This window comes from Metarhizium brunneum, chromosome 2 (assembly GCF_013426205.1).
Source record: "Metarhizium brunneum chromosome 2, complete sequence".
Lineage (NCBI taxonomy): Eukaryota > Fungi > Ascomycota > Sordariomycetes > Hypocreales > Clavicipitaceae > Metarhizium > Metarhizium brunneum.
In genome coordinates, this window is record NC_089423.1 from 3,532,706 (window position 1) to 3,557,097 (window position 24,392).

The 24,392-nt window shown below is 54.0% G+C and overlaps 11 protein-coding genes across 11 annotated transcripts; 4 read left to right on the forward strand and 7 right to left on the reverse strand.

Annotated features, from left to right (window-relative positions):
- Positions 1 to 55: 55 nt before the first annotated feature.
- Positions 56 to 1,511, reverse strand: ARO4 (Phospho-2-dehydro-3-deoxyheptonate aldolase, tyrosine-inhibited; the record flags this gene model as incomplete). Its single annotated transcript, XM_014691886.1, has 3 exons — positions 56 to 363; positions 426 to 1,205; positions 1,463 to 1,511. 3 exons carry the CDS (start codon positions 1,509 to 1,511, stop codon positions 56 to 58), a joined length of 1,137 nt encoding a protein of 378 aa, XP_014547372.1.
- A 3,153-nt stretch (positions 1,512 to 4,664) lies between these two features.
- On the forward strand, positions 4,665 to 5,710 carry G6M90_00g040240 (uncharacterized protein; the record flags this gene model as incomplete). The annotated part of the gene is made up of 2 exons (XM_066130267.1): positions 4,665 to 4,772; positions 4,844 to 5,710. 2 exons carry the CDS (start codon positions 4,665 to 4,667, stop codon positions 5,708 to 5,710), a joined length of 975 nt encoding a protein of 324 aa, XP_065986555.1.
- Positions 5,711 to 6,519: 809 nt separating this feature from the next.
- G6M90_00g040250 (uncharacterized protein) lies at positions 6,520 to 7,475 on the reverse strand (the record flags this gene model as incomplete). The annotated part of the gene is made up of 2 exons (XM_014691888.1): positions 6,520 to 7,073; positions 7,178 to 7,475. 2 exons carry the CDS (start codon positions 7,473 to 7,475, stop codon positions 6,520 to 6,522), a joined length of 852 nt encoding a protein of 283 aa, XP_014547374.1.
- A 1,277-nt stretch (positions 7,476 to 8,752) lies between these two features.
- rpl13 (60S ribosomal protein eL13) lies at positions 8,753 to 9,793 on the forward strand (the record flags this gene model as incomplete). The annotated part of the gene is made up of 5 exons (XM_014691889.1): positions 8,753 to 8,755; positions 8,829 to 8,862; positions 8,937 to 8,983; positions 9,063 to 9,221; positions 9,398 to 9,793. The coding sequence occupies 5 exons, from the start codon at positions 8,753 to 8,755 to the stop codon at positions 9,791 to 9,793; spliced, it is 639 nt and encodes a 212-aa protein (XP_014547375.1).
- A 285-nt stretch (positions 9,794 to 10,078) lies between these two features.
- On the reverse strand, positions 10,079 to 12,237 carry RAP1GDS1 (Rap1 GTPase-GDP dissociation stimulator 1; the record flags this gene model as incomplete). Its single annotated transcript, XM_014691890.1, has 3 exons — positions 10,079 to 11,622; positions 11,684 to 11,935; positions 12,027 to 12,237. 3 exons carry the CDS (start codon positions 12,235 to 12,237, stop codon positions 10,079 to 10,081), a joined length of 2,007 nt encoding a protein of 668 aa, XP_014547376.1.
- Positions 12,238 to 12,854: 617 nt separating this feature from the next.
- Positions 12,855 to 13,328, forward strand: PAM16 (Mitochondrial import inner membrane translocase subunit TIM16; the record flags this gene model as incomplete). The annotated part of the gene is made up of 1 exon (XM_014691891.1): positions 12,855 to 13,328. One exon carries the CDS (start codon positions 12,855 to 12,857, stop codon positions 13,326 to 13,328), a length of 474 nt encoding a protein of 157 aa, XP_014547377.1.
- Positions 13,329 to 13,974: 646 nt separating this feature from the next.
- On the reverse strand, positions 13,975 to 16,257 carry BPL1 (Biotin--protein ligase; the record flags this gene model as incomplete). The annotated part of the gene is made up of 5 exons (XM_066130268.1): positions 13,975 to 14,465; positions 14,535 to 14,806; positions 14,869 to 15,444; positions 15,522 to 16,155; positions 16,221 to 16,257. The coding sequence occupies 5 exons, from the start codon at positions 16,255 to 16,257 to the stop codon at positions 13,975 to 13,977; spliced, it is 2,010 nt and encodes a 669-aa protein (XP_065986328.1).
- A 179-nt stretch (positions 16,258 to 16,436) lies between these two features.
- MGM101 (Mitochondrial genome maintenance protein MGM101) lies at positions 16,437 to 18,300 on the forward strand (the record flags this gene model as incomplete). The annotated part of the gene is made up of 5 exons (XM_014691893.1): positions 16,437 to 16,504; positions 16,624 to 16,655; positions 16,797 to 16,861; positions 17,201 to 17,964; positions 18,030 to 18,300. The coding sequence occupies 5 exons, from the start codon at positions 16,437 to 16,439 to the stop codon at positions 18,298 to 18,300; spliced, it is 1,200 nt and encodes a 399-aa protein (XP_014547379.1).
- Positions 18,301 to 18,685: 385 nt separating this feature from the next.
- Positions 18,686 to 19,933, reverse strand: REEP4 (Receptor expression-enhancing protein 4; the record flags this gene model as incomplete). Its single annotated transcript, XM_014691894.1, has 3 exons — positions 18,686 to 19,568; positions 19,633 to 19,782; positions 19,905 to 19,933. 3 exons carry the CDS (start codon positions 19,931 to 19,933, stop codon positions 18,686 to 18,688), a joined length of 1,062 nt encoding a protein of 353 aa, XP_014547380.1.
- A 936-nt stretch (positions 19,934 to 20,869) lies between these two features.
- Positions 20,870 to 21,335, reverse strand: G6M90_00g040320 (uncharacterized protein; the record flags this gene model as incomplete). Its single annotated transcript, XM_014691895.1, has 2 exons — positions 20,870 to 21,029; positions 21,115 to 21,335. 2 exons carry the CDS (start codon positions 21,333 to 21,335, stop codon positions 20,870 to 20,872), a joined length of 381 nt encoding a protein of 126 aa, XP_014547381.1.
- Positions 21,336 to 22,260: 925 nt separating this feature from the next.
- On the reverse strand, positions 22,261 to 23,646 carry G6M90_00g040330 (uncharacterized protein; the record flags this gene model as incomplete). The annotated part of the gene is made up of 2 exons (XM_014691896.1): positions 22,261 to 22,703; positions 22,782 to 23,646. The coding sequence occupies 2 exons, from the start codon at positions 23,644 to 23,646 to the stop codon at positions 22,261 to 22,263; spliced, it is 1,308 nt and encodes a 435-aa protein (XP_014547382.1).
- Between the last annotated feature and the right edge of the window lie 746 nt (positions 23,647 to 24,392).

The window sequence follows — 24,392 nt, forward strand, 5'->3', positions numbered from 1 at the left end:
TTTCATAATATCATCAACCTCCCACACACTTCTCTCATAACCTGGCATAAAAGACTTAGGCTTCTTCGACCAAGCTAACCTTTGCATGTCCGTTGGTAGATCGGCCGTTGATTTCACGCCTGGTCCGAACGGCCGCGGCAAGGTCCTCGAGCACAGTAATGGTGTCTTCCCAGTTGATGCAAGCATCAGTAATGCTGACACCTTTCTTCAGTCCAGACGGGCCCTCGGGAGGAACCTTCTGGTTGCCTTCATTGATGTTAGATTCAATCATGACACCAATAATGGCCTTCTCGCCCTCCCTGAGTTGATCTGCAACGACCTTTGCCACCTTGGGCTGGTTGTTGTGGTTCTTCTGGGAGTTGCCTGATCTTTTTGTTAGTCTCATCACCTCGGACATTTATAAATAGGTAACGGCAAATACACACCATGGGAGCAATCAATCATGATGGCAAGTTTTTGGCTCTTGTCTGACAAAGACTTCTTGGCGGCTTGAACGTTTTCCTTGTCAAAGTTGGGGCCTCTGCTTCCGCCGCGGAGGATGACGAAACCGTGCTCATTACCCTTGGTACGAGTTATAGCAGCTAAGCCCTGCTTGGTGACCCCCATAAAGTGGTGTTTGGCGGCGGCAGCGCCGATGGCGTCAATAGCAACCCCAAGGTTTCCATCAGTTCCGTTTTTGAACCCGACAGGGAAAGACAATCCGGAGGCCAGCTCACGATGTAGCTGGGACTCGGTGGTTCGGGCACCAATTGCACCGACAGAGATACAGTCAGCCAAAAACTGAGGGGAGATGGTGTCAAGCATCTCGCTAGCAATGGGCATGCCATTGGAAGTAAGGTCGACGAAGAGTTGACGGGAAACTCTTAGGCCCTTATTAATCTGGAAGGATGAGTCGATATCAGGGTCATTAATCAGACCTTTCCAGCCAACGGTGGTTCTGGGCTTCTCGAGGTAGGCACGCATAACTATGCACAAGTCGTCGGCAAGCTTCTCGGAGAGTGCCTTGAGTCTGGCGGCGTACTCGTGGGCAGCAGCAGGGTCGTGGATGGAACACGGGCCGACAACGACCAAGAGCCGGTCACTGTGGCCCGTGACAATATCGGCGGCATCATTTCGGCCCTTGATGACGGTCCGGACGGCACTGTCGGTCATGGGGAGTTCAGAGGTGAGCAGAGCTGGTGGGATCAGAGGATCCTGGCCGAGAACTGCAGAGGATGTTAGCTCCATCGGTTGGGGCAGCGGATTTTGAAGCAATTGAGACACTGAAACATAAATGCCACCGTGTAACTGTTGACGCTGAATGACACTGCTTGGCGCTTGTATGACTGGAAACGCCGAAATGAAGTGATACCTGGCGATTGGCAGAAAAACAATCTTATTGCAGCTTGATCCAGAGCCGATCCAGTTCCCACAGGTAGGACCAACCGCGCAGGCAAAGAAATGAAATTGGTGTAACACTTACTTCTGGTATCATCGGCCGCCAGCGGCTGTTGCAAGTCAAGCGCGGGCATCTTGAAGGTCTGGTCTGGAATTGGAGGTTGTGGTGAAGAGGAAATGTCGCGGACCAGATCGAGTCACAAGCTGATGAGCTACCCTACTACGGAGTACTTCCTGGTAACTTGATTAATTGGGTGGATTGGGCGGGACGAGAGGTTTCGGGCGGACGTGTGTGAAATGAGCAGAAGTCAATTGAATGGGAGAGTTTGTCAACAGATCAAACTGGACTCGACCCTGGGCAACGATATTAAAGGGCTCGAGGACATGTTTAAATGAGTCAGAAACCATGAAGCATGTGCATGTCAACGATGTACAAGCCAAGGGACAACAGAAAAAAATCATGGATCGGAGCAGTTTCGGAGCGACCCCACCATGAAGCTGTGCAGGCCAATTACTGTCAATTGCTGTCAAATGTGGGCGACCATTTTGCTGCGAGCGGCCAGCGCTCTCCCACTTTCTCCCACATGCTCCCACTGGCCCCTCCAGGACCGACCAAGCCCACATCGTGTACCTCAAGTGGGCCCACTCGCGGCGCCTGGCAGTTCTTGAGCACGCAACATGCGCTCAGAATTTATGCACGCTAGTACGGAGTACGGAGTAAGGTCAACAACTGGTACCTTGGGTCGCAGGTCGGGCGTACCTGCCATCGTACGGCCGCGCCGCCGTCCACAGCCGTGACTAATGGGCCACCTCCTGTTGGGTTGCAGCCGCCTTATCCACAAACGTGTGAATAGCGCCCGTCGGTTAGTTGGTCGATCGCAAACACCATGTGCAAGGAAGGCCTCCTTATCTTGAGCTGGGCTGACGCTGGTAGACCGCCTTTGAGGTTTCCTGGCTCGTCCCCAATTCTCCCGCTGCACCCTCAAGTATCATGGAATACTACCCAGGTACATGCCTGCATGTCTGTATACCAGGTAACATTTGAACTTACTACCTAGGTAGGTGCCTAATGTATGCATAATACCTGCAGGCTCAGCTCCAATGCCGCAAGTAGATGCTATCAGTGCATCGGCATTGGTCCAGAAGCGGAACATATCTCCTAGGTACTCCGTACTGGTAGGGTGAAATGCTCGGCGGACTCACTTTTTTTTACTAGGTGCGCCTACCCCCCTACTATTTGCTGCATTTAAACTTTCCCTATATGTGAATTACTATAGTAAAATACTACTATATATATATACTTTAATAATTATGGTATAATATACTTACCTATTATAAAGGATATGCTAATATGCGATAATATATTATATATAACATAAAGCCGAATAGCCAGGTACTTGGCGACGCGTGAGCGCTCTTAGCACAAAGAGTGAGCCTGCCGAGCAATTCACGTAGTAGGTACGCACTTGGCATTATTGAGAATAATGTCAAGAATGCGCACGCTGGAATTCTCGGCGGCCTTCTTATTTATACACTACAATCTGCTAATAACAGTCCATTTAAAATCAGAATGCTCCTTCCTCGAGTCGCATGTCAATGGAGAACCATCATTTTTGATCCTCTTATTGTTTCTAAAAAAGTCTGGTGGCGGTACAGATACCCACAGTTGCGTCTAGGAGTGCAGGTCCTTGATAACGCTCAGCTGGCATCATCCACGCATCAATGATTAACGTACGAGCTCGAAGTGCCACTGCATCTTCGTCGCAGTCACGCCACGGCATGTCTGTTGACGCGTCATGCGAACATTGAAGCAATTCTGAAACAGACGGAGACCTGGACTCTTGACATTTGGTGGCAGAGCAATGCCAGTCAGTAACTCCAAAACAACGAGACTCGACTGGCTCGTCTAGTTCACAGCTTCGAAACGCCCAGCCTTCAGCCAGCATTCAGCTAGCTATTGTGTGCGCACGCGCAGTCGCAGGTGGCAGGATGTGGCCCATGAAATTGTAAAGCCGCACCTACTCCGTACTCCGTACTGCACTCGCGTAAACGAGTTGCTTCGCAAGACAAAAAAGAGTGGACCGACTCGCAAGTTTGGTGGCACTGGGAGGATCCCCTTGGATCAAGTTGGCCCAGATCGTCGTTCAAGATGCTCCATCTCGTCCGTACGATAACCTACATATGCACACCATTCGCATTCGAGCGTCCAGGATGTCTGACCCAGCACAGGATGAATGACTTGAGAATGCTTTACTCCGAGAGCGTATCTAGTACTTGAGCAAGTGACATCTCGAACTTTAGTCATGGAAGGGCTTCTACTCTGTATGTACCAGACAGTCTCAGGATTCTCTAGTGCTGGCCCAGTTGCACCTGAACCAGCACCGTCAAGTTGACCATCGTTCAATTCACACCTGCCATGCCATGTATTTATTTGCAGCCATCGTCAAGCCCAATTAGGGGCCCTGGCCCACCGCCGCCACGCCCTGTTTTATGGCGTTTTAAGGCATCTGGTTGGATTCCTTTCAACGCTCGCATTATCGTCTAGAAATTGACCGGACACATTGGGTGGCTTCATGTTCCCGGTGCAAACTTAACACGGCCGCTCAAGGCCTGTGCATAATTCATCTTGTCATACCAATCTTTTTAATCCATGGAACATTCTGTTTATGCAGCACTCTCCCTCCACCTATGCGTCCTTCCATTGCCGTCGGCACTCGATCCCTCCACCGACCGCCACAGGGTTGACTTTGTCGTCATAGCCCACTTCTCGTCGAGGTGTCAGCCGCATTAAGACAACGCCCTGGTCCTGAACCAAAAGTTGCTGGCCCAAGTCTGGACATCTGGAGTCAGTTTGCTACACTTTGAGCACCAAGCCTCGCCCTGCCCCCACGCCAACCGCGGCTCTCTCCCGACTCGCTGTCTGTGACCAGGCCGATTCGTCTCAGCTTGCCTTGCACCGCCAATCAATTTCTACCTGGATCTTTACGAGAAGGGCAAGAATTGGCTGTTGCAACACCGTATTTTCTCGATCCCCCGCATCCTGCTCGAGTGTCTGCCATCCATCCCTCCGCGGAAAGAACCGCCGGCTTGTCGGCCTCTCGTCACCTGCCATCGCCAGTGCCAGTTTCTATCTGGGTGCCTGCTATCCGTCTTATCGACTACCAGCTGGAATCATTCTGCCATCAACAGCCTTTCGCAGGCATCACCACTTGCCGACACCCGCCACCATCATATCCGCAACATCCCAGACGTGCATGCGATTCATCTAATACCAAAGGACAGCGAACATGTTTGCTACACAACAGTATCTGGAGGCTGTTGACGCCGGACGAAAACGCTTCAGAGACGATGAAGAAATAGCCAATGCTGCTGCTGGCTTTGGGGAACACAGAAATGCACGACTACTTCCGCCTTGCTTGTCTTCCTTGCCGTGCCAATATGGACTCGTCGCTAACCACCTTCTCAGAAACGCATCCAGTCGCTGCCACTTCGAAACCCCCCTCGAGCAGGCCAGCATAGTCCATCTCCAAGCGTTGTACCCTTAAATGCGAGTCCTGCCTGCGCTGGTTCTCGCCCCCACGCCGAACCGTTCCAGTCTGCTTCCCATCAAGGGGGCCCGCTGCAACAAGATGCCGAGATGGACATGATGGACGTGACTATCTCATCACCTCCAGATCATGATGAAGCCGCACAACCCCCCGCCCTACTACTCAACCGTTCAACGGGTCGAATGCCCACGCCCATCCAACCAAGTTTTGCGGCACAGGTCAAGGGACAGTACAGCGGATGGGCGGCTACTGTACAAACGCAGACAACCCCGAACGGAGTTGCGAACCTTGGCCATCACGTCATGGGCATCGCACAGGACCAAACAGTCCCACGAGCGATGACCGGCGGGCCAGACTGGCAGACCCTGCAAAACCACAGGCGGCTACCTTCACCCATCTCGGAAATGGGCGACCCCATTATGCATGACGGCAGTGGCATTCCGACCTGCACGATGATGGATAGTGAGGAACAATTTGGTCAATTCGGTCAGCCAAGTCCAGTCCACGGTTCAATGTCTGGACAGCCATCACCATTGCACGCCATGGAACATCCCAATGCTATGATGGATGCTGATTGTCATCACCTTCTGCAACATGGCGAATCTGATACTGATCCGTCATCCCCGTCTCCAAATCGCAAGGGACATCAGCGCAGTAAGCATACAGTTAACAGCTGGACGTGGCAGCCTGGTATGAAGAAGAGTTTCAGCATAGGATACAGGTCGGACTGTGAGAAATGCAGGCTCAAAGTCCCAGGTCATTTTAACCATATTGTAATCTCATAGGGGAGGGAACGTCGGCTGGTGGGGCTTAATACAATGAGAAAATTACTATCAACTGGATAATAGGGGCGAGATTCGCGACCGGCAGCATCGAACCGTTGTTGGATTCGGCTGCCGATATTATTATGAAGGACTGCCCCATGGGACAAACTCGTTTTGAGTTGGATGGCGTTGAACAAGGTATTTGGATCAGGATTATACACAACGGTTTGAGCAAGATGAGGATTAACCTTGCTATAAAATTCGGCAACATGGGCGGAAATGATTATCGGCACAGTGGCATTGACCTTTTTTTCTTCTTCTTCAACTAGCGATTTTGACGAGGCTGAGTACTTTTACTACCACACAGCTAAGCGACTTTTTCCTTTGTAATTTGATACATACCTAGGTAATTTTTGGCGCAGTGGCTACCGGCCACCACTATCGGGCACATTACAAAGATTTTATAACGTCTACTGGGTGCAATTCCTGCGTGGCGCATTCTCACAGCACAGATGTGTACTACTATCAAGATTGGATTTCCCGCTGAGGATATTTCATGTCCATAAGTTCATACCAAAGTGACCCAAAATCGAATGATGTGAATACTTTTGTTTTTAAACCAAGGTTGATATGCAGGTAGTTGGGATCAATCCCTCTGTTATTACATACAAGAACGACTCCTGACGCCAATCTAATGCACAACCAATCTACAGAGATATGATACATGTTTTTGTTTCCACCTTCTCCCCATGCCTTGCTAGACCATAGAACGATTGGAACGATAATACTTCCTCCTGGTCCCATGTAGGCACATTGCTCTGCTGGCAGGTCTACCAAGGCCACCAGCCGCGCTTTCCTGTTTTCTGTCCTGAACTGCCAGTATCCAGACCCAGTTGGTCTAGACTTCCGCCTTTCAGTTGATTCTGTTTCTCTGCTTCCCAGGCGTCCTTGGCCTTGGTCTCAATTGACTGCACTACACCACCCTCGGCAGCCAACGGCGCAGTTGCGTTGGACGGCGTCTCCCCAGCTGCCGTTGATCCACCAAAGAAACCCGAGAAGACGCCCAAGACGCCCTTTCCCGCCTTCTCCTCATCGACGGCATCTCCAGAAAATTTCGGCTTCACGTGCTCCTCGAAATGTGTTCGGTGCTCCGCCGGCGCTAATAGGGGCGGCAGCTTGACGCCAGATTCCTTTGCTTCGCGGTTGGCCTCTTCCACGAGGAGGATCTGCTCTTCGGTTGCGGTCCCCTTGAGGTACGCTATGCGGGCGGCGGCGAGGGAGTCGGCCTCGAGCTTCTTCTGGGCTTCGACCCATTCCGCGCGGCGGGCGCGGTTGTATTGGAGCATGTCCCAGACGGAGTAGACGCTAACTACACCAGCGACAGCTGTGAAGGGGAAAAAACTGCAGTGTTAGTTGCTGCAGTCAATCACATGGGTTGGCGGGGTGCGATGAAATGGCACCGCGAGGGAGCTGGGGGGGTTATCATACCCGTAAAGACGACGATGCCGCCGACGGTCCATCGATGCGCAACATCCAGGAACCGCCTCGACGCATCGATGACCCGATCTGTCCGGCTGATCTGTGCCTTTTGTGCCGCGATGTGTGCCTGCCTCAATCGTCGAACCCGCTGCTCGGGAGTCTCGCCGGGAACCCGGGGTGACGGCTTTGGCGTCGCGGCAGCAGCTCGTCCCCCGGCCGCACCGGCTGTTTTGGACGTGGCGTGAGGGATGGTTGATGTGAAGCGTGTTGCGTCCTTGACGCTTCGAGGTCCTATTCTTGACGCCATGGTGGGCTTGGGAGGAGGGGGGTTGTGTTGCGGTACACTTGACGCAGGAAAGAAGTCAAATGTCGAGTGATTTGATTGGGGAGACGATTGGGGGAGAATGGCCTGAGGAATCGCCTTCTCGTGAGATTTTTTGGGACGACTAGCTGGGTGGTGATTTTAGCGCTTGTGATTGGGCGTAGGCGGGAAAATTTCGGGCATGGCAGCTCGAGCTGGGAGGGGGGACATGATTTTACGTGGGCCTGATTCAATGCAATGAATCTACAGCATCGCTGGAATTGATGATGCGGTGGTACATAGAGATAGATATTTTCGAAAGGCTGTAGTTGAATTCTACAGTCTGGAGATACTGGAAAATGAAGCCGGTCGGATGGGAGAGTGTTTGACGAGACGTCTCTGTGCCTGCTTTTTTTCCTACCTCGGACACACCTAAGCAGCATGGAAAAGGCGAAGAGACCTGTCAACATTGAACGACTCAGAGGTAGGAGGAGACTAGTTTTCTATTGAATGACAACGATGACTCGAGCCTTGGAGTACAAAAGTCACACCACTCGACAAAGCTTTGATGTGACAGACTTCCCTCCGTACAAATTCGCGTCACGTTGGAGCCATCGTGAAACGACAACGCTTCCATGCAATCCACATAGAGCTCGAAGCACCTTCACCGGCTCATGACACACGAAACTAAATCAAGGCACATTGCCAGTGTTAACTGCCAACACTCTTAATACCAAGACGTTTACTGAAAGTGCTATCTCCAGTAGTGAGAAGGCATCATACTTTGGGTCTTCTTCATGACATCGCTCAAGGCAACGCTCACAATGAAAACGAGGTGAAAATCAAAAATTACGCCCCCCATGGCCCCGAAGGACAATGGAGCAAGGAACGACTCCGCGTTGTGCAATGCAGGCCTTCCATACTGAATCCCCCGAATCTTGAGCTGGGGAACTCGGAACAAGGTAAGTATGAAGAAGAAAGGAAGAAAAGGTGAAAAGCTGGAGGAGTCGGCCAAGTTTTATAGCTGTTTGTTGATGCCTGGGGCAGCCATTTCTGGTAGAGCCTTAGTCATCCCACGGTGCCGAGAGATTTTCCGACTTCACGTGACCCACACATTTGGCCCAATTCTCGCTTCCTGTGTTTGGAGAGGGCACACCCCACCTGGTACGTAGCTTTTGTAGGGCACGAAAACCCTTTAGACAATTTGTCAAGCCTCCATCTCCGAAAATTCAACGCCTACCGAACATCGACAACCGGAGCGAGTTTGATCGCAAGCAGGCACAATGGTACGATTACCCCGTCGAATGCAGGCATTTGCATGATTTAAATTATCATAACTGACGGGATTTCTTTTTTCAGGCGATCAAGCACAACCAGAAGATTGTCAACAACCGTGAGCAGCCCACCCCATTACACCGACAGACGACAATGGCGGCGACGACATTCGACTGACATATTCTCCAACAGACTTCCGCAAGGACTGGCAGCGACGGGTTCGCACCCACTTCGACCAGGTATGCGATGTCGATACGGACTAAACGACGAATGGTGGCTGTGAAGATGTAATGGGTGATGTTAACTTTTCATAAACAGCCCGGAAAGAAGGCCTCGCGCCGTGTTGCTCGTCAGGCCAAGGCTGCTGCTCTGGCTCCTCGCCCCGTCGACAAGCTGCGTCCCATTGTCCGATGCCCTACTATCAAGTACAACCGCAAGGTCCGCGCCGGCCGGGGTTTCACCCTGACTGAGCTCAAGGTACGGTTCTCCTGCCCGACCACACGCGCTCCCCAGTCCCGATTTTGATCTCGCGACATGTTCCCCCGAATGAATGGAGGACCGAAACGCAAACCAGACGTTTTGGGAGACGGGCATGGCTGGAGTTATCCGATTTTGTAAACTGGTCTTCTAACACATTTTTTTTTCGCTCACAGGAGGCTGGCATCGCCCGACCTTTGGCCCGCACCATCGGTATCTCCGTCGACCACCGTCGCCAGAACCTCTCCGAGGAGAGCCTGGCCGTCAACGTGGCCCGTCTCAAGGCCTACAAGGAGCGCTTGATCTTGCTGCCGCGCAAGTCCAACGCCCCCAAGAAGGGTGACACCAAGACCGACCTCTCCAAGGTCAACACGGCCACTAGCATCTCATCTGTCCTGCCCATCGCCCCCACCGACATTGCTGTCAAGGAGATTAAGAAGAGCGAGATGCCCAAGCCCATCGACGGTGGTGCTTACGCTGCTCTGCGCATGGCCCGAAGCAACAAGCGATACCAGGGTGCTCGCGAGAAGCGTATTAGAGATAAGGCGGAGGCCGAGACTGCTAAGAAATAAACTGGCAAAAAAGGGTACTGGTGTTTGAGGGTTTTTTGCTCTTTGCGTCTCTTTGGAAGTGGCTACGTCGGTTCGAGACTCTGAGGGAGTTCTTGCCCCGATTTCATGGCGGAGAGATACTATAGGTCCAGGTCAAAAATATTATTGCATGATCACCAGCTTTTTTTTGTTTTTGCCTTGTATACAAAACCGCCAATGGGAAAATGTCTTTTCTCGTGAACTTTTTGAGTTTGGGAGCCGCTACAAAGGTGGCATCATAGTGATGTTCCTAGCCGGCGCTTCTATCTAGGAAGAATGTGCTTTGGTTCTATCGGTAACAACAAGATGGGTTCCATCCCGGACGAGACGTTGCAATGAAGCAAGTTTCTCTGGCGCTAGCTCGCTTTTTGCAACCTTCAACAACTGGGTACATAGTACGAGTGCATTTTCTCTGTCCACCTTTGCCATGTTTTCCTTTTGCTTCGGGTCGACTTGTTGAGGTTCCAGCTGCAACTCACCTGCGGCAGATGACAACTCTGGGTGTGGTTCTGAATCTTTGGACTCGCCATGAGCAGCGGCACCTTCTTTGTTTTCTAGCTCTTGGCCCGTGATTGTTTCAATCAAGGCACTCTCTGCTGCCTTGTCACCCAACACGGATAGCACCACCCTCGCACCACTCTCAGACCGTGACATGAGGGCAAAGACGAACCAAGCTTCGGAGCGGAGAGACGGCCATTTACCTTGAGTTATGAGAAACCTCAACGGGTTTTCGACATGATTCTCCTTGTAGAAGTTTGATAATTTGCTCTCATCAGTGTTGTCGTCAGATCCTAGGTTTTCCAGAATTTCGGACACGGGTGAAGAGTGAAGTACTCGACAAATTCCTGCCACACATCTGGCTGCCTCAAGCTTGGTTGGTTCCGCGTCCGAGCGTCTGAATAGGGATATTATACCACTTGCGCTGGATAGCTCCGTCGGGGCGGTGTCCGCGCTGGCGCAGATCTGGCGAACGTTGGAAGGGCAGTTGAGTAGGAGCAGACGCGTAAGAGATACTGCTGCGAATTGGATCTGCGGTAATGCGTCAAGAGAGTATATTCTTGGAACACAGTGTGGAAGTAGGAGGTCTTTTAGTTGAGGTTTGTTCGCTGTGGGGATTGCTAGATTTTTGAGGAATGAGCAGGCTGCATGGAGGAGTTGAGTCTCGGTGACGGCAGAGTTGGATAAGAGCCTGACAAGAGGCTCATGTGCTCCGTATGTGTCTACCAAGGCAATCGAGGTTTTGTCAGAACGAGATAGATTACCCAAGGCTAAGCAGCCAGCAGACTGCAAGAAGGGATTGTTCCCTCGAATCCAGGCCAGGAAGGATTGCGGTACAGCATCTGATAACGGGTAGGCCGTGGCGAAGGCGTCGTTGCCGGAAATATCGGCCAGAGTTGAGAGCAAGGAAGTCCGTAATTGCTTCAGTTGCGTGACAGTGTCTTCATCGTCAACGTCGGCAACATTCAAACCAGCATGAGCATGGTAGAAGGCATCCATAAACAGCCCCATTTGCATTTCCGATACCACCCTGGACTGAAAATCTTTATTAGCTAGGTAGGCCACGGCCACTCCTACAATAGCAATGAACTCGTCAACATCCTCTTTTGCCTTTGGCTGATTAGCCAGTTTGAGAAGAACCTCTACTGTGGATGGATCTGCAACGGCGCACTCTCCTTCTTGTGACACGAGGAGAGCCAAGATCTTGCAAATATATGGAACAAATGGGGCGTATTTGGAGATTTGTGGCAGAGATAGAAGGTGGACGAGTTGTTGGCTGAGGCGCGATTTTGAGGCCAGGACTTGAGCAGGATCTAAATCAACTTAGTACAAGTCCTCGTGCGTATAATTACCGCGACAAGTCTTTTTTCTCACCATAATCAACCAGAATGTTGTAAATGACCGGAATGTTGAACGGTATTATGCTTTCATCCTTCACATGTCTAGTGATTGCCAATAGCCGATTGTCTTGCACCACTCGAGCCCGATTCTCATCGGTATCAGCGCAAGAATTCCCTATCAAACGAAGAGAGTGTATGCGAAGCTTTTGTCTCAGGCCACCCTCATCTAACAAGTCGAGAAAGAAGTCCAGGATTCCGGAATCTCCGTATGGGAGACGCCATGCCACTATATGTTGGTAAGCTCATATTCATAGAACAAAACCAACCCCTTTTCCCAATCCTGTCAACAAGAGACGGACGGTCATTCTGCAACTCACCATCTCGACTTCCATCCCCAAGTTTCTCTGCTATCAAATCCAGCTGCTCAGACTTAGTTGACCAGGCATCTCTGCAGGCAGCCAGAACGTTGGAGAGCAGTTCTGCCCTTTTCAGACGGATATCAGACGGATCCGATGAACCCTCGAGGCCGCTTTGTTTATCACCACCACCGTACTCCTGGAGGAGAGCGGCAACTTCTTGCGGTGTCATGGCGCCCGTCTCTCTGGCCTTCAGACTGGCTTTGCGAGCAAGTCTGGGCTGAGCTGAGCAGCCTGAAATCCCCACAGGCTTGGTTACTGATGAGCCCTCATAAGCAACAGCCAGACCACTCAGCCTTGCTTGCGGATGGACCAACAAAAATTTCACGTAGTTTGCACAATCTCTAATTACTCTATCAATATCAATTATTCCCCTCTTCTCAGTGTAATTGGCCCGGGGAGGGTCACATGGCAAAACATTGTCTCGCCTCGCAGAGGATCCCAAGTCGCACGGCAAAATACCGGCTAAACCACACCCACGCCCAAGTTCTTCCGACCGCGGAATCATTCGCTAGCATCGCGCCCGTGGAAAAATCCAGAAAGCCGCTCCGAACCTCCAATTCCTACACTCAGCTTCGTGCGAGACAAGGGCCATTTCCCCCCCAAGGCGGCCCGTTACTTTTATTCACACAGGGCCATCCTGTCCCGAGAGCCTCGATCGCCGGTGACTACGGTTTGAGCAAACTGACTTTTTTTTGACAATGGTACGGATGAACCTTGCTCTCCTATCCCGCCCCAAGAGCTCATGAAGCCCTGCTTCAAATGCGCCTCCCCTACAACGGGCCAGCCATGGCGAGCCCAGCTCTCGAAACCAAGACAACTAACAGAGAGTTAACGCAGGCGCACCGGTTCGTCGTTACCGCCTTCCTGACGGGCTCCCGAATCCTCGGCCGATCCTTCATGGCGGCCTACAAGCAGGCCCAAGCTGCGTCGCAGTACCAGCGCGCGCAGGCCAAGGCCGGCGGCGGCGCCGCGTCAGGCCGAGCCTCCCTGGCGTCGGGCATGACGCTGGACGAGGCGTGCAAAATCCTAAACGTCAAGCCCCCGGCCGGCGGGCAGGCAAACGTCGAGGAAGTCCTGGACCGATACAAGCGGCTGTTCGACGCCAACGATCCCCAAAAGGGGGGCAGCTTCTACCTGCAGAGCAAGATTGTCCGGGCGAAGGAGCGGTTCGAGCGGGAGCTGGGGCCGATACGGGAACAGGCCGAGCAGGAGGCCCAAGTAAAGGAGGGATGGAAGCCAAAGGTCTACAAGGACAAATAAGCGATACCCCGAACCATTCTTGGACAACGGCGCACGTGTTTTTATGATCAGCCCGGCTCCGTCGTCTGGTCGCCGACTTGGAAATCGTCTTCCGACAAGATGGTGAATAATCACGAATTCAAGGAAATGGCCATGACGCAACGAGGCGCCGGCTAGGCTTCCTGTGGGGACGAGAATCTTTTTTCTTTTCATCGTTTCCCTTTGTATACATGTACATCTTCACTCGACTGCGGCATGGCACGGCGTTTTTATGGGCGGCACATTTAGAGGCATGACACTGAAAAAAATGGCCGCTGGAGATCAGGATTTAGACGAAAAAAAAGATGCCTTGAGCTTCATGTTTAATATACTTGTACTATACGACACATATATTTGGGGTCGAATAACGGCTTTCCGTGTAAATTAGTGATGAGTGCAGGGTAGTAAGTTCTACAATGTGTATAGTATATCAACCCGGGAGCAGCCCCGAATGCCTGAGGTCCTTGCGTTTGCGCCGCGGATGAAACAAGATGTAAAGACAGCATCAAGAGGATAGCTACACGATTTGCTAAAAAAAATAGCTTCCCTGTCCCAGCTAAGACACACGTCATTTCTATACATGTCTCTCTATCTATGTATGTGTGATTCTTCAAACCCAGGCCCTCCCTTACTGCTTCCTCCTCACCAGGCCCTTCCAGAAATCAAAGCTATTCTCATCGCTCTGCAGCGTCCATATCTTGCCCGTCCCCCGCCCCTCCGCGTCCGTCTCCTCAGCCCTCAACATGCCCCAATCCCTCGTGATGCCCAGCACTCTTGCTCTCACGCCACCCTCCGCCTCGAGCGAAATGGCCTGCCCCGTGTGCAGCCAGTGCCGGTAGTATCTTTGCTCCAGGTTTTCGGAGAAGCCTTGGCGGCGGAACTGCGCGTGGATGGACTCGAGGCGAGTTACTATTCTCGCCAGCAAGGATTCCAAATGGAGAGGAGACGCATTCGCGGGTAGGAGATCGGAGATGGAGGTGGTGGGACGAGGATTGATGGCGTTGATGCCGATTCCGAGAACGATTTGGTATGAGCCGTCGCAGTAGCCGCATTGGGAGAGGATGCCACCGATTTTGACGTATGTTTTTGACGATGCTGGTTTTGTGGGGTCGAGGGCATCTTTTTTTTTTTTTGCCCGTTAGTATGGCATGGAATTTGGGGGTGAAGATTAAGGCGGTAATGACTTACAAATGTCGTTTGGCCATTTGAGCTTGATGGGGAGGTTCTCATAGCCAACGCCGTATGACTGGATGGCTTCCACGATGGCAACAGCAGCTATGTACTGGATGAATACTACGGGTCTGGAAGCGGCTAGGTGGGCAGGGTGGTTTATGATTGTCGAGAACATGAGTCCTCCTGGGGGCGCGACCCAGACGTTTGTCCCACGGCCACGGCCAGCGACTTGGGTTGCTGCAGAGAATGTGAAGCCGGTTGGGAGCTTGGATATCAATTTCGGGTTCCTGTTGAGGAGCGTCAGCGTGGTGTTCGTTCCGCCAAAAGAGTTCCCCATGGCCTGGCGTACTTTTCTAGCAAGGAGTTGGTGCTCGTGACCACATCGCCGTACATGAGGATGTTGCCCCAATCTTCGGCGCCGTCCTCCTTCACCTGGAATCTCCGGAGACTCGAGAAGTAAAGCTTATGGTCGAAACGAGGAGTCATTTCCGTAGTCGGCAGCGCTTTTTCATGAACAATGACACGCTTTGTTATAGTGCTGTAGTCGACAATGCCGGTCTCGCGTGCAAGATGCTCATCCGCCTCTGGAAGGGACCGCTGCAGGTCTTCCAGCGTGAGTCCATCCTGATCGCTTTGAATGCAAAACCTATCCGCTTCACCTGCAATGAACTCCTCCCCATTCTCCTTGTCAATGACTTCGGCCCAGGCATAGAGCAGCTCCGAGACTTGGGAGTTGTCGACGGCAGACAGGTGGATTCTGGAGAGCGTGGGCAGTGTTGCATTTTCGCCGCTTACTTCGAGACCGAGTTTTTCCAGGCAGGCTTTTAAGAAGCTGAATCTTTTATCGTCATCTTCTTGGAGCTTGTTGATAAGGTTGTCATATCCTGGGATTGTAGGTTGCGGAGAGAGGTTTACAGGAGCAAATCTATCAGTTGTTAGCCTTGACATCTGCAGTCTTTTTTTTTTTTTTTTTTTTTTTTGCAAGTTTACACATGCACTTACTCGGGATGAGGCCCAGACAGCAGAGCCTTGCCGTCTCCAATATGACATAGCACCAGAGCGGCTTTGCCATCGCCGCCATCCACATCCAAGTCTTCCGCATAGGACGCCAAAACTTCCACCTTGCGTCCCGTCACTTTACCTACGTCCACGAAAACACCGCCTCCGTTATAATAAGAGGAAAATGTCTCCGGCAGGCCGTCCTTGAACGCCCCAGTTGCGACCTTCAGGACGGCAGCACGCGCACCCTTTTCGCTGCGGTACTCAAATCCCTTGAATGCGCCTCCCCGACAGGTTCCGGGATAGAAACCCAATTCCCTGCTTCCAATAACCTCAAGCGGCTTGTTCCCTACTTCAAACTCACACCTACTGCTCCCGTAGTATCCACCAGCACAGAGGCCCAGATACGCGCCGCCACGGCGAACAAACTCGCCAATGCGGCGGTTTCCTTCGCCATTGAGAACTCTGCAGTAGCCCAGATCTGCGCCGCCGGGGATGACGAGGAGCGCGCAAGTGGGAGCCCATGGTTCCTTGAGAATGACCGATTCTGAGACGGGGATGATGGCGTAGTTGGGCGAAAGAAGGCGCCGGAGGGAGTACATGCACTGCCGGACCGATTCAGACGTAGTCCCCGTACCTGGATAGATTTTCAAAAAGTCAGGAACTCGGCGTCATGGAGGCCCAGAAAAGTTGGCTGCGTACCCGTGTAGACGAGGACGTTGAGCCGCCGGGGCGTCATGATGCCTCAGGGTCTCAACCAAAAGTTGCCGATGGAGATGGTCGCGCCCGCGGAAAGTCGACAATTTTCCCCTCCTCCGTCACCAAACTTGTAACTTGCCTTTTTCTTCTGCACTGCCCGACACCAAAGGGTACGCAATGGGGTCGCAGTCGTCGCGCCCAGAACCGGATCAGCCAGCAATGGCCCAGGACCAAGGCAAACTTTCGTCTATGACGGAGCCCGTGGATGATGATGAGCCGGATGAGTGGTGAGTGAGTGGGCTTTCTCACGCTCCTACCGTTTGTTGGGGGTGGCCATCTGCCTCGAAACGTCTCTGGCCCCGATGATATGCCGCGACACACTGACGCTCACACAATTGCGATGCAGGGACAAGAGAATATTCAGCACTGGATGTGCAGGTAAGTAGTCTTGTTTCTAATTGACGATGCATCAGTCCTTTTTTTTTTTTTTCAATTCTGCTGGGAGTCGTTTTGCTTCCGGCGCGTGATGGGGCAAGCGGAGACACTTTTGTTTGGTGTCATGGACTGACGTGTTTGTAGATGAGAATATGAAAATGACCGATTGCTACTTTGAGAAGAAGGATTGGAGGGCCTGCGCCGCAGAGGTAAGCTTCAATTCCCTCGATTCTCGAACAATGCTAGACTAGACCATTTGTTATCCCCGCGCGCTTCTGTTCCAGAGTGTCACTGACCAGACGTGCCGCCTCTCAGATGGAGGCATTCAAGCAATGCTGGAAGCGTCATGGAAACGACGAGCGCACATCAAGCAAAGATGCGTGACTTTGAAGCAGCACTGTGTAAATATATAAATATATGTGTAGCCATATGCAACATTGCCATCAATTCATCACCACTTTCAATGCAATGTCCCCGACCCCTTGGTCAAGCTATGATTACAAAAACACCTTGTGTGGGGCTCCCATCTAAAAACTCACAGGGAAAAGCTCCCATCTTCTCCTCCTCCTCCTCCAGCTACACATCTCCAAACCGCTTCAACATCAACTCCTCCTGGCCATTCTCCCGCACAACACCGCCGCCGCCGCCGCCGCCTATCGCCAACGCCCCCCGATCCCGTTACATGCGCCCAAACAAGCCCACATGAGACCATGATGCTCTCCAGACGAGCCGCCTCAGCGGCAGCACGAGCCCTCGCCACCGGCGCGCCGTCCCTCCCTCTCGCAGCCCGGTTCCATGCCACCGAGGCCTCTGCGCCGGCCGCTCAACCCTCGCCAACTCCGGCTTCGCCAACTCCAGCAGCGGCCTCGAAACCCGCCCCCGCAGCCTCAAAATGGGCCAAGGCCAAGACGGCGGCCAAACCCGCCCGCAGCGCCAGCACCAGCTCCAGCACCAGCTCCGCCCTGACCGAGGCGGACGTGATATATGAGCCCAGGACCATCGCCTACCGGGCCGAAGGGTCGCAGCCGCCCCTCGACGCCGCGAGCATACCGGCGGTAGACTGGGCCAACAGCTTCCACGGCATATCGTCCCGCCCCGTAACGGAGGAGCAGTTCCGGGCCCTCATGGCGCCGCTCGCCATCAAGGACATCGAGGTCAAGCCCGACGGCGTCGTCTACCTCCCCGAGATCAAGTACCGGCGGCGGCTGAACGAGGCCTTTGGCCCCATGGGCTGGGGCATGATCCCCAAGGGCGACGCCGTGGTCGGCAACTCCATCGTCACGAGGGAGTATGCGCTCATCGTCGACGGCCGGTACGTGGAAAACCCTTCTCTTCTTTCTTCACCCCGTGCGGACGTTGCTGACACCCAGCCGGCAGGTTCGTCTCGCAGGCCCAGGGGGAAAACGCCTACTTCTCGCCCGACCAGCTGCCCTCCTCGGTCGAGGGGTGCAAGTCCAACGCCCTGATGCGCTGCTGCAAGGACCTCGGCATCGGCTCGGAGCTCTGGGATCCCCATTTCCTGCGGTGGTTCAAGAGGACGCACATGGAGCAGGCGTGGGTCGAGCACGCGACCACCAAGAAGAGGAAGGCGTTTTGGTTCAAGAAGGGCGAGGTGCAGGTCTCGTACCCCTATAGCCTGGCGAAGTAGAGGAAATAATCTAATCACGGAGGGCTACTGTGCCGGGGATAGACATTTATTAGACGAGGTAGTGGATGGGCGGCGGTTGTGCGTGTACGATATGCGACAAGGTCTCTTAGATGTAGCGTTTTGGTAGGTAATGCATGAGCGACGGAGTTTCGCCATTGACTTCAAGTCTTTGCAAGTCGAATCTTGTGTGAACGGAGAGTCTAGTCAAGTTGAAGGCAGGGGGGCACCGACTGGCCGGCCGCGACCGTATATTAGGAGGCATGTCGGCTCAGAGAGTGATCAAGCCTCAGAAACGATAAAAAAAAAGAGGGATATCTAAACCAAGGAGCAGCGAATTCTACACATGTATCCCAAACTCCTTTCTGGCCCATTGCGACCGAAGCTCCTAATCTTCCTTGGGCCCTCCCGGACCAGGAGTCGCATCACCAGTGCCGCCCCAGCCCCATGGCATCCAGGAACCTCCTGCCGTGCCGGACGGGACATTGCGCCGACGAAGAGCCACATCATCTTCCGCCCCGCTCTCGGCTTCGACCTTTTCAAAGTCGGTCTCGCTGCGGCTCTTGCTTAGGGCACTCAACGTGCTGAGTCCACTGGGTGGCCGCTGAGTAACTTGGTCGTCGTCCATGTCGTGTGTGCCGGTTGGCGCAAAGCCTCCGGGTGGCACGGTGTGAGAGGCTCCGGTGCCATCACGTTGAATCTGCTGCGCCTCGCGATCCAGGGCGCCCAAGACAATATTGAGGCGCTCACGCTGAGCAGCGATAAAGTTCATCTTTTCGGCCGAGCCTCGCAGGTTGGGGGGGATCAGAGTTCCCGAGTCAGTCATGCTTCTGCCAGACGAGCCGCCGGGACTGCCGGCAAACCCGCCGGCGTTGGAAGCAGCGGCGGAAACTGCGCTCGCCAACAGATTGTAGAACTCGTTACCAGTGTTGGCGGTGCCGGCCCATCTTGTCGTCGGGACGCTAAACCGCGCAAGCAGCGACTGCGTGTAGCCCTGCGGCCCAGCGGATGATGGGGACGGCGAGGGTTCGGGTTCCGAGGGAGGAAGGTTCAGGATGTTGGTTTTGAGGTACTCGATGGCGCGGCGGAAGTAGGTCATGCCAGCGGCCTTGAGGCGCTCATGGGCGCTGGCAATGAACTCGTCTATGCTGGTTTCATTATCTGCGAGAAAAGGGTGGACATGTTCCTCGTAGAGAACGCGGGCGCCTTGGGTTTGAGGGAGAATGAGGTAGAGGAAGAAGAGCAGGCGGAGATAGCCGTAGAATGGGATCCTATGACGGCCAAGGCCGTGTAAGTTGACCGGCTTGTTTCACATTTGACGGCTGGGGTACGCACCAGAAGAGGATAAAGGATAGCCACGACTCAACCAGCAAACAGATGCTGAAAACGACCCAGTACATGAGCCATGGCGTCAACTGAGCGGGATCCGACGTCTTGAGAGCCTTGTAGGAGGCGAAGATGGGGAATAGGAAGGAGGCGACGGAGCTGTTGCGACGAGCGGATCAGCACGCGATGTCTGGCGTTGGCATTCACGAGAGTATAGAAATGAGCACGCGGGGTGGATTTGTGACGACATGGCGGCGGGGCAGACAGAGCTGGGTACGTACGATAAGAGCATGGCAAAGAGGTCGAACATGGCCGCGGCTTTTTCGTCGAGGCCAGTGGCCCCGGTACTCTCTGGATGAGAAACAAAGACGCTTTGTATGTTCCGCGGGCGGAGGAGGGCCAAGGCGATAAAGAGTGAGCGACGAATCGACAACGATGGATATTCCGGCTCGGTGAGGAGGGGAGGAGGAAGTTTGAGGCCGGCAGCGTTTGAGAGATCAATGCGATGAGGACCAGGGCGTCTTGGGCGGCGCTAGGCGCTGGGCGATGACGGATTTAGCAGGGCGTCTGGGGCACCTGTGACCTATTGATCCCTGTCGCGTCAATCAATATGGATCATGCAGTCATCCAGAACATTGAAGCCCTGCAGTGTGCACCCGTGACGTTGGTGCCAATTAAACTCTGATGCACCCTCCCGGGGTCGCGGACGCTGCCAGATTCAACGGGTTCGACAGGGATCAATCAATCGCAAATACTACCAAGTCACAAGCAGGGACGTGACTGACACTTCAATGTTGGTGGTGAATCTAGTGTCTGGTGTTCAATGTTGGAGCTCGCTTCGCCGACGGACAACACGGGCAATGCTCTTCATGACTAAATCATTTCCATTCTGGCTGTCGGCGAGGCGTCAATTTAAATGTCGCCGCTTCAAAAGAGCCACGTTTCCCCCGGATGCCGCTAAACTATTCTCTCCCAGCCGGCGCACCCTTCATGACGTGGTCCGTCCCAGCGATTTCACCAGAAAGGGCGTTTTTATCGCTGGAGCCTGGGAAACAGCCCACGTATCCGTGAGAGTCATCGTCCTTTATTCAAGGCAATTCACCGTGGCAATATCCACACCTTTGTTTGCGTCACCACGACGCACGCATTGTATAACAGTAGTAACTACTATACCCAGCCTAGACTTGTAAAGCCGTCTATTGTGTTTCTTCCGCCACCAGTACCCCCCGCCTATACCGTAGTCAACTCAACCAATAAACCCTCGCAACTTGGCCTCGTCCATGATGCCCGTCTCATCCAGCCTAGCCGTCTCGACAATCTCGCCATTCACACGCTCATACCTGGCAAGCGTCGGGACGCCGTTGACATTCCAATTCTTCCGAAACACATTCTCGGGGTCCCTCCATCTACGTCACCGTGTCAGCTGTCTGTCCTCGTAGCACTATTCCACCACGGACGACGTGTGTCGCAAGGAGAAGAGAGGAGACGCACTCTGGCCTCTGGCCAACTTGAACCACAGACACGGTCGGTGCCTCGTCGCCGCCAAACGCGGCCTGGATGTGCGGCCACGAGGCCCGAACGTCGGGGCACCACGGCTGCTTGGTCTCGGGGTCTTCCGAGGAGATGAAGACGAGAAAGGCTCTCGAGGCGGAATCAGGCAGTGGGAGCTGCTTGGCGGAGGGGGGGACGACCAAGCTTCTCGAGATGGGCATCTTGTCTGCGAGCCAGGGCCAAGAGGATAGCGGTGAAAGTTATCTCGGTGTGCTGGTGGGGATTTAATTCAAGGCTTGAGAAGAAATCTGAAGTCAATGAATTTGGAGGCGAAATACCGGCAACCGAAAGGCCTGGTTCTTTCCCAATGGTTTTCGTCGGCTCGAGAGAGCTTCTGTGGGCCGCTGTTGCGGGGTAGGTAGCCTTTCAATGTTTGCTCGTCTTGACTTGAAATCTGTCGTGTACTTGTAAGTTGTGCGGGCTGGCTGATCAGGTCAATACCATCGTGAGAGCTGGACGGGTGCTGGAGATGAATAGAGGAGGAGCCGTTTCACGAATATTCCTCTAGGTGACGAAATGGTGGTGCGAGTTGCGTCGAAATGGCGCCTTGGGTGTTTTGTCCGATTGGTTGCCGGTTTGGGACGATAAAGTGAGCGACGGCCACACGACAAGTAATTACATGAGAGTAGACCTGGCGACTATATCCTTGAGAGCTTGACTGACTGTTGTGTAATCGGAATTAGGAATATGTCTAGTAGTTGCCGACTCCCGAGGTGATGAGGTGATCCGGTGACGTTGCTTCGTCGTCCAATGCCCTTGTTGGGTGGCTTGCTACATCACACCATCAATTAATTGCACCCGTTTACATTTTTCGTTTAACTTCCGTGATACACAGAAACACTGGTTCAGAAGAGACAACGCAGCAGCTACAGAAAAAAAGAATAAAAGGGTAGGTTATCAATGCAGTAACCTTCCGGGAGCAACGCGCTTCAAGATGTGCGCCAACACCAATCATCTCGGCCTTCCTACAACTAGCCACAGATAACATCTCCGTGTAGCTACGAGCTGTACACGACTCTTCGCGGCACGTCATGTTCAGACGGACATTTCCTAGAACCATCACCGGCGTTGTTTCGGCTCAACACTCTACATCGAACCACTCACACCAGGCGACGCTTCAGGCCACAGTTCCCTGGCAATATCACCAACCAGCCTGAGCTTGTCAAACATCTTCTGCTCCGTCATGCCATCTGCGCCGACGGAGACACTGGCAAACCCGCACTGCGGGCTGATGCCAATGTCGGCCATGGCCTCGGCGACGCTCCGGCCCTGTCCGCGGGCGATAATCCCCGCGGCCTCGCGCACGCGGCTCTTCACCGTCTCGGCGTCCTCGAGCCGCGCGTCCTTGGTGGTCACGACGCCCAGCACGACGTTCTTGCCCCTGGGCAGGAAGCGGAGCGGCTCGAACCCCCCGGAGCGCGGGTCGTCGTACTCGAGGAAGAAGGTGTCGTAGTCGAGGGTGGTGAAGAACTTTTGGGCGATTTTTTCGTACGACCCCTCGCTGAAGTGCACCGATTTGGAAAAGTTGCCTGCCAGTCAACAAGGGAGAAAAGGTTAGGCACGCGCCAGTCATGTCATGGCGTCCTGCGGCGTTGGACAGGCCTCACCTCTGCATACGTGAAGCCCGACATGCATGTCGGCAGGCCGGCCGGCAATGCAGTCATTGTGCGCCCTCAGGTACAGGTCCAGCAGGCGGTCGGGATCGTCGCCCTCGGCGCGCAGGGACGCGACCATGTCGTCGGAGCAAAAGTAGGCGAGGGTCGGGTCGTCAATCTGCAGGTTGCGCAGGCCGGCGTCGTACAGGGTCCGGATCTCCCGGCGGTAGGCGCTCGCCAGGTCGGCGAAGAAGGCCTCGTCGTCGGGATAGACGCTCGCCCTGTAGGATTTGCCCGGGGCCAGGCGGAGGTGGAAGTAGCACGGCGGCGGCATGGTGAACTTGCAGGCGGCGCGCAGCTCCTCGGGCACCGAGCCGCGCAGGAGCTTCCAGTCGTCGAGGTACGGGCTGGCGTCGTAGGCGATCTTGTCCTCGCACACGGCGGCCATCATGTACTGCCGCCCGGCCTTCTTGAGGGCCGCGATGGGCGGCGCCGACGGCCGCGCGAGCTCCCACGGCACGGGGCTGACTTGCCGGAACCCTCCCAGCTTCTCGAAGAATCCCGAGAAGTAGTACTTGCGGTCGAACTCGCCCGATGACAGGGCGCGGACGCCGTGGGCGCGCTGCTTGTCGACAATGTCGGCGATGGCGTCCCGTTGGGCCTCGCGGAGCTGAGCGGCGGTGACGGTGCCGGCGTCGGCCTGCTCCTGGAGGCTGGACAGGGCCGGCGGCCGTATCAGCGAGCCAATGTGGTCCGCGTGGAATGGCAGCTTGTGGCCCGTCATGATGCGAGTGCAGAGGGCGAGCCTGTTGGGCGGGAGAGTCGAGTCCGCGTGAGCTGCCTCGTCGGCCATCTGCCGGTACTTGTAGTATCGCATTGGGGCCTCTTCCCCTCGCGAGGAGACATCAGTTCAGGCCATGGCGCCAAACACACGTCCCCTTTGCGGACCGTAAGCCGGTTGCATGGGCCATGGACGTTGGGACTTGGGAAGCATCAATCAGCGGCAAGATGACGTGCCGAGGGCTGCTCTTTTTCCCTTTCCGTGTCCAGGCACTTGACGAAACAAACGACTCCTGCCTCTGGGAGGAATAGGCAAGCCCACCGAGCGAGGAGGGGCGCGTGATTGGTCATGTGCTCGACAAGGATCTGCCCCGTAATCGTCGTCCCGCATCCAATGCCACCCCAAACTACTCTTCTCGCCCGTCTCCGATTGAAAAAGGGAACGGCTCGCACCGCGTGGTGGGGATGGGGCTCATAAACGGTGGATAACGTCAAGTCGAATTTCAATGTTCCAGCGGCTAAATTCACATTGACAGTTCCAACTTCTGGCACATCAACTCGAGCGGCCAAGTACAGAGCTCTAGCAATAGTTGCCGAGAGACGAGGCAACGGCATGGTCATGTCGACGGTCTGGTTGCCGAGATATCAACCCGTCAGGGCACCAACTTGTACAGATAGCCAAATCTTCCTCGTTCCCGCGTGTATCCTACCATCTTTTCGTCCTGTTACAGCCCATCATGGACGGCAAACTTTCAGTGACGCTGTTTCGCTTCTGAGCAGATGAGCGCATAGGACCCGTCAACTCCATCAATATGGTTCTGGTACGGAGTAGATGTACGTGGC